Genomic DNA, 8,621 nt, shown 5'->3' with positions numbered 1-8,621 from the left:
CCCACATGGTGAGTAAGGGGTGGTGAAGAAAGGATTTCACACGTGAAGAATTGGTGGACATGTACTTGGAAACAACCACAGAGGAGTATGTGTGCAATTGGTTGACGCGCTCTCAATTTTTTTTATGTACATGGGATGTTCAAGCTTCCAAATCACTGGAAAAAGTGTGTAGAACATTCAGTAGGCCATATAGAGAAAAACCGAAGGTTTCAGATGTGTAAATGCTTAATCAATAAATGTATATTGCCATTTATATTTGAATAAGCTTCATAATATATTCCTGTTAAAACACACAATGTTGGCATACACAATGGAACGTACCATTTACAATAAAAAAACACATACATAATGCTGTCAGAGTTGTTTGTTACCACACTATGAAATCATTCTACAGATCATTTTATTGTCATGATAAAAGTGAACTTAGCATACATCATAAAATGATAACTTTCTTTAGTGGAAGTATAGCAATTTAATTATTTTTATCAAATTTTCACAAAAATCTCACTTGTACTTTAAAGAAAAATGCAGGATTTTTTTCTAAATATACACAAAAGAAAGTAATAAGTTTTTTAAGTAGGCTGGGATATAATTTATTTTATTTACAACAATAAGAACACATTTGGCAGGCAAATAAAGGCAAGTACAGCTCAGACCAAGTCAAATACAGCAATGGTAAGCACATAAAGGGGGTACACTCCATGATTTTACCAGAATATATAATTTTTAAATGTTGTATTCCCAATGATAATTCAGTTTACACTTCATACTAACATCCCTGTGTTGCAGATGACATGGTTAGTTACATGGCCCATACATAATTTGAACAATTCTTTTACTGAAATGGCATGGAACAAATGAGTTTACAGGATATGTATACATGATTAGTGTTAAGATAAATGAACAATTTTTTTAGTCCCACTCATGCAATTACATTTAAAAACAAAGTTTCTTTATTTTTCTTTCTTTTTTTACTGGCTACCAGTTTTTAAGTAAAAATTCATCAATGGAATGGAAAGAGTTGTTCAGGGGAAATTATTTTAAGTTTGCTGACTTATTACTTTAGACCTGCGGTTGATTTCTGTTAGCGGGCACAAGGCATACAATGTAAAGAAATGTGAAGTACATATGTAACATAAACAGCAACAAAATATGATGTAATGTATTCCGAACATACATACAATTTATGCGTGTATACTTCTTTAATAATAAAAGGAAAACCTACAGAGGATACCACTGTGGTGAAATGTGTGGGTATTAAACAAAATAGTTGTGTTCTTACAAAAAAAGCAGTCCCCCCCTCCTTTAATTAATTGTTATTTTTCTACAGGCACATGAAAAGAGCATAAAATTTCATTTTGATAGCATTGAAGTAGCAATAGAGTAACAGAGTCAGCAAATATTAACAATGAAAGGTACTAAATTGAATGAATAGTAGCATGTTACTTTTGAAGAAAATTATTACATGAGGAGAAAGTCACACAGCATCTAGCAGTTATGTAGTATTCCTAATGAAAATTCAACAACTCACACCAAAAATAAATATCTGATGCTAGCAATAAAAATGAAGATCACATGACAACAGATGAAGTGACCACAGGGAATTTAATGACAATAATACAGTTACATGTTTCATCAACACTCAAATGTCCAATAATATGTAAAATATCTGCTATGACTAGTCACAATGAACTACAAACAGTTCAAGAAGCTATGAATTCAGATTAGTGAAAACAATGAACAGAAGTGATGAACTGATACATAACAGTACTGCAAGGCAACCAGAATTGAGGTTTAGAAGACCTTTCTTTAGAAGGAGAGAGATGGTGGTGGTGGTCTCTGAATCAAAACCTTGGAAGGCCAATGCCAGAAATAAAAGTCAGTAAACAAATTGAAGAAATAATATTAATAATAATAATGATAATAATAATAATAATAATTGCAAGAAATAGTAAGAATGGTCAGTACACATTTGTGCCAAAACAGAATGGATCTGCGATTGCAGTACCACCAATAAATTGTACTGTATTGTCATGCTTCTTGCTTGTAAAATAGCATGCAGAGTGCAAAACAACTTTCACAGTAACAGGTGTCTATGATATTGAACAGAACTTGTACAAATTTAATAAAGATGAGTGGTCCAACTCACACACAACAGAGGAGCACAATCTTTAAGGGAAATAGTGTATTTGTCAACAACCGGGTAGGGCTTACAGTCAGCCAATTGAAAGACATTAAGGTGAACACACAGGCTATAATCATTATAAAATCATTGCATACACTACTTGTTATAATTTAGAGAGGGGTTCCAAATACCAGACATATAATGGATGGACCAAGAAGCAAACATATACTTTCCAGCAACATTCACTGTATACATGCATATCATAATCCAATGAAGAAAAGGCAGGAAGATGAGAGATTATTAATTTAATTAATGAAGACAATTAATACCAAAATTATAAGAGTTTCCCACCAGGGCATAAAAGCTACACACTTAATATCAGATTGGTCAATACTGTATCTAGCATTTACTCATTATGATAATCTGTTTTCAACAACCACTAAAATTTTCTGCACTTTTCAGGACTTCATACCTTTCTGGTATTCAATGCATTTTTGTTCCCACATCACTCTCTCGCAATCTTATATTAATAAGTGAGCATAATTCAGACCTGACATAGCATTTCTACTGGCTCCTGTTATGATTTGTTGCAGCCGACTAACATAAAATTTTTTTTTTGAATGTATACATTTATTCACAAATAAATTAAATCATTTTGAAGAAGTCACTGTTTCAGATAAACTTGCATTTAAAGCCACAGAAAATAGATAAGACAGCATAATCAGTACTTTTTTTTACTTTTTAAAACAGTCTTTTTATTGCACTACAACCAAAAGGTATTTACAGTGTCATGCATTAAACAGTTAATTCTGCATGTAACCAGCACAAACATGATCAGCAGAATCTTTTCCACCACTCATATAGCAACAAACTCCATATTCCTGCATACATACAGATCGTCACTTATTACAATAACATAAAAGAGCTCTCAAATGTATACAATATTTATAAGTTAATATGAAACAAATGAGCCACAGATATGTAAAGAATAAGAAACAGGAAGATACACAACCACCTTGCAATGTAGATTAACAAACAAGACTTTGATCTTACAAACACACGGCGATTCTGTAAACCAAATTGCATCCACTACTCAGTTTCCAAACACTTCTCATCTTACTTTCTTTGGACCAAATATGAGATCAGCATCTGGTGCACCTTTTGGGTGCTGATATTTATGTCTTCGTTCACGGTTGAGGTTCATGAAGGCTGGACGTTGTGCCTGAAGCAGAAAGTGCAGTAATAAAACAAAATTTCGAAATAATAACAAGCATGTTACATTTGAGATCTACAGGAAGCATAATGGGAAATTCTGTTGCCATGCAAATTGTAGGTTTATAGTTAAATGAGTAGTCTGAAATGCACTCCGGGGGGGGGGGGGGGGGGGGGTGCTACTTTGTCCTTACTCTTTATTTTCCATTGTTTGTACTTCTGACAGTAAAAGTGATACAAATTTTTACACAAATTAATACACAGGGTGAGACAGCTAAGACAGGCCACCTCACTGACAGGAAATTTAATTCAAATAACAAACTAAAAATAGAACAGAACTCGAGGATGGAGAATAGTCCAGAATACACGAACAATACACACGTAAGATATATCAAGAACCTTTCTGAAATGATAAATACTAAACAACAAATAATTGCTGGTGGTCTGATTTGAACTGGCAACCTGGAGCATGCCACCCAGTGGGGTAATCGCTACAATATAAACTGCATGCAGCACAGCTCGTGACATTGCTCCCTCTCCTGGAGAAACAGAGACCTACTGTTCTAGATCTTGTCAACGGTCCTCTGTATGGCAGCACTGGTGGATCCTTGCATTCTAGCCATGTTGTCACTCATTGCACGACAAGCCCCATAATCAATCTGCACTTCCAGAAGACTGTAGTAGGACTTCATATGGAGGACACAGATAACACGCTTTTATGTCTCCGCGCTTCTGTCTTCTTGATGATGGGCCATAATACTCAACTTCATATGTGACGTCTGACAAGTGACGAAGGATATGTTACTGCTCAAAGCAATGATTTAGTAACTTCTCTGATGATTCCACTTTCTTCACAGACATAAAAATTCATACCTAGTCTTCCAGGCTCTACCTCATTGTCTGGTGATTGGCGATACAGTGTTCTTGGTCCTCATCCTGGGTGTCCACTGTACTTATGCAAGCCAGCTGTCTTGCTACTTCGATCCTGGTGATGAAGAGTTTCATGTAGTCATCCTGAGTGCCATGTGCTTGAAATGGGAACAATGTATGTACTGTCATTTTGACCTTGTGTCCTTGGAGCATAAACAATGACGAGAAGCGTGTAGTTTCTTGCTTAGCTGTGTTGTATGACAATGTCATGACAGGCAGTATCTTGTCACAGTCTCTCTATTTAGCATCAACATACATTGGGAGCATATCTGCCAATGTCTTATTATGGCATTCTGTGAGAGTCCATTTGACTAAGGTGGTAGGCAAATTTAAGATGCTGAAAAGGTGATAGCTTATGCTCTCCAAGACAGATGACTGCAGTTGTTTAGCCCATCAACAACTATTTGGTTGACAACCTATGCATCATTTTGAAATCAGACTGTGAGCAGTGATGATAACTGCATCCGTTTAACAGAGACACCAGCTATGCCCTTAACAATAGCATGGAAGCACGAACTTGTTAAAGAAAAAGCTAAGAGGAAGACTTCCTGTAGTTCCTTGCCTGATACGAGTGATGGCGCTGCAAGGGACTCTGGACATAGAGGGCAACATCTCCGTACATGACATTTCCATGATGTAATTCAGTTACTTGGATGCCATCCTCGGCATAAAAGTGGTAGCCTTGTCAGTTTCATGACAGTCAGACTTAGCCTCTGACCATGACGATTGAGGCACTCATTGAAAGATTGGGATGTTATCTGGATTTGTCATGGCAAGTAAACAGAACTTTTTACCCTATTTCTGGAAGGTTCTCGAAAAATAATATTCATATTTTCTCAAATATTTGATGTTCATGGAAATAACAGCACTCTCCATCCAGGATTCCTGTTTTGTCTGTACACTGGTGTGATTTCCGTGCTAAGTATTCTATTTCACTAAAGACATGGCTTTCAGATTTGGATCTGATTATGGCTATGACATGACACAACACTGTTCAGTAGAGGTGCCTTGTACTTAAAAGCCTCTTCATCACCATCCTCAAATTAGGTAACATAAAAGCTGTCACCTGCATTGTCTGGAATCACAATTAAAAAAGAGTACATCATTCCCAAGGTCCATATATTCAGGAGACCAATGGATTCCAAACCATTCATTACATGCTCCACTGCCTTTATTTCTTGGGTGGCAAAGAGGTTCGTTTTTGGATTCAGGCAGTGGCCTGCAGCCTGAACATACTTCAACATGGTTGTCGAACAGCTTAGATATTCTTCAAATGTCTTCAGGGGGGAGGGAGTGGGGATTGTTTATGAATTCTAAGAGGATGACAAGCTACAAACTTATATAAAATACAATCAACAATGTAACACAGGAATTAGCCAAATTTTTCAAGGAATGAGAAAACTCTTCAGTTTAAACTTGAAAGTTCATGGATTACTATTAAGATTTTTGAATTCTTGTGGTAGCTCATTGAAAATGGATGCAGCAAAATACTGCACGTCTTTCTGCACGAGACACAAGGATGTGTGATCCAAATGAAGACTGAATTTTTGCTGAGTATAAACTGAGTGAAAGCTGCTAATTCTTGGGAATGGGAAACTGTAAAAACTGACTCTTTCTGTGATTTAGCATTAGTTTATTTTCTGCAAGCCATGAACTTATATCTTGAATTGCACTATTTGTGTTGCACACAACATCCTTTACTAGCAAGCCAGTGTCATCAGCAAACAGAAATATTTTAGAATTACCTGTAATACTAGAAGACATATCACTTACATACATAAATATGAAACAGGAGTAGCTCCAGCACTGATCCCTGGGCACCCCCCCCCCCCCCCCCCCATTTAACCACGCTCCACTTGGGCCCACATTGTGCACAGAATGACCTTTCGCTGCCTGTTCTTTAAAGTAAGAGATGAACCAACTGTTGAGAGCTACTCCTCGTATTCCATAATGCTCCAACTACTGGAGCAGTATTTTGTGATCAACACAATAAAATATGTTACTTGAATAAATAAATAAAAAAATATGCCTAGCATTCAAAACCTCTTATTTAATCCATACAATAACTTACAGAGAAAAGAGAATATAGAACTTTCAGTTATAAAACCATTTCTAAAACCAAACACTAAATTTCACTGCATATTACATGAAATGAAATGACCAATTACAGCCTTTTCAATAAATTTACCAAACACTGATGGCAGAGGAATACATCTAAAATTGTCTACATTATCCCTTTCTCCCCTTTATGAAGCAGCTTTACTACCAAATATTTTAACTGTTCAGGAAACTGACCATTCCTAAAGGAAAAATTAAGGCTAAGTACAGGGCTAGCATGTGCAGCACAGCACTTTAGTATTCTGCTAGATACTCCATCATATCCATGAGAGTCCTTAGTCTTCAGTGATTCAATTATTGACTCACATCTCCACCTTGTCAGCATCATGGAGGGGTATTTCAGATGTAAGCCTAGGAAAGCCATTTTCCAAAAGAATTATATGATTCCCTGTAGAAACTAAGTTTTTATGTCATTCAGATAGCAAAGATACGCCACCCATACACTGTGTCAATACAAGTCGCCCATCATAAGTTTGAAGGTGACTGGAGCATTATGTAGTCTCAATGGCATAACTTTTAACTCAGAGGCTGTCCAGAGTTATGAAGGCAGTCTTTCCCTGACCACCCTCATCAACCTGGATTTTCCAATAGCCTGCCTGCATGTTCTCAGTTGAGAAATACCTTTTTCCTTTCCAGCAGCCTAGCATGTCGTCAATGTGCTGCAATGGATAGACATCTTTTTTTGCGATTTTGTTTTAGTCGACAATAGTCAATGCACAAAAGCTACCGTACCACTGGGTGATTTCACAACCACACTGTTGAATTTGAGGTTGGCGTGTCTGCATGGCAACGTCCTTCAGGGAGTCAGATGTAGCAAGAACAGTACTGTAACTGCCAGATGGTAGAACACAAGGTTTGTGACTAGCGAATAACTTGTGAGCAATTGGGCAAGGCACTTTTTCCTTTACCCACATCTCCTGGACAGCCCACTCATCGAGTTGCAAGGGACAATCTCGAGAGGAGGCAGTATGGTCGCTGTTAAAGTAGTTACAGTGGGGAGCAGGAGGTGGACAACCGCCCTTGTGAGCATCCTCAGCATATGTTACACATTTGGCCATGTGTCAACAGGACATTTGAGTGTGGTTGAAACGATGACACTGGTAGCAGCACATTGGGTTTGGAATGTACAGTTGTACTGTGATAACTTCATAGCCTGCTTTGATCTTGGACAGAAGCACCACTGTATCAAAAATGAGAAAAAGACTGAATGTGGGCACTAAGGATGCATCTATCTTTTTTCATCACCCGATGGACTGCAATGAGAGCCTGATTAGGTACCTTCAGATTTCTGCCCCCATCACCCATCGAGCAGCCTACTGTAAATAACACCACGGGAAGAATTCACGGTTCTATGGGCCTTGACATGAACAGGACAGCAATGGAGCAACAAAGTGGCATGCAGTTGTTGTGCTTCAAGTCAAAAGTAATCTCCAAAAGCAAAGTGCCATTGTGTAAACAAGAGCAGGATTTCACAGGGCCGGCAATTGCGTCAACACCTTTCTGAATAACAAACGGATTTAGCATTGCAAAGGACTGACTGTGCTCAGTATGCGAAACCACGAGGAATTGTGGTGCAGTTGTGAAGGTCTTTGAATTGGGAGCTTTATTCCATTTACGTTCGCTACAAGTTGACTACGAAGAAGATAATTGGCTCATTGCGAGAAAATCTCCATGACTCCCAGCATCTCAGATTGTGAGCAGCTTCCAACTGGTGGCCCCCCCTCAGAGGGCGGCCCACCCACCTTAGGTGATTGCTCACACCTCAGGCCATAACTCCGGAACACCTGACAGAGGGAGCAATCGGCAATTTGGGAAAAGCAGCAGCTCAGGAAATCACCCCTCCCTGGGCCTGGCCAGGAGCAGGAGATACATACGAACCGTACCTGTCGATCCAGGTTGGGAATTATGCCCTACCCAGTTACCTGTTGCCCGTAAGACGTGTGGGCCAGCCTTCAGGAGTGCACAGGTAGGAAGAAGAAAAAGACTAACCTCAAATTCCGAAACAGAGGGAGGATAGGAGAAGGTGAATGAAGAAAGAAAAAAGAATGAATAACAGTGGAAAATATTCTGATACTGACTACCGAAAATGCAGAATACAGTTCCAAAAAAAGCCACACATTCTCCCCAAGGGAGGGGACAAAGAACAGCAACAGCAAGAGGATAGGCATGCAGCACTGAAGGGAAAAGATGCTGCAAAGGCTGGAGCCTGGTTATCACCATTATGACTGAAATGGGC

General features: G+C 38.4%; 1 protein-coding gene across 4 annotated transcripts in view; it reads right to left on the bottom strand.

Moving 5' to 3' along the window:
• Nucleotides 1-519: 519 nt before the first annotated feature.
• LOC126248165 (regulator of nonsense transcripts 2-like) overlaps nt 520-8,621 on the bottom strand; it is a 213,516-nt gene continuing 205,414 nt past the window's right edge. For all 4 annotated transcript variants that reach the window (XM_049948921.1, XM_049948920.1, XM_049948922.1 and 1 more), the window contains one exon: nt 520-3,347. In XM_049948921.1, coding sequence (XP_049804878.1) covers nt 3,237-3,347 — 111 coding nt within the window. In that variant the 3' untranslated portion in view covers nt 520-3,236. The remainder of the gene's footprint in view (nt 3,348-8,621) is intronic.

The sequence above is a fragment of the Schistocerca nitens genome, chromosome 3 (assembly GCF_023898315.1).
Source record: "Schistocerca nitens isolate TAMUIC-IGC-003100 chromosome 3, iqSchNite1.1, whole genome shotgun sequence".
Classification (NCBI taxonomy): Eukaryota; Metazoa; Arthropoda; class Insecta; order Orthoptera; family Acrididae; genus Schistocerca; species Schistocerca nitens.
This window is presented reverse-complemented; position numbering and strand designations above follow the sequence as displayed.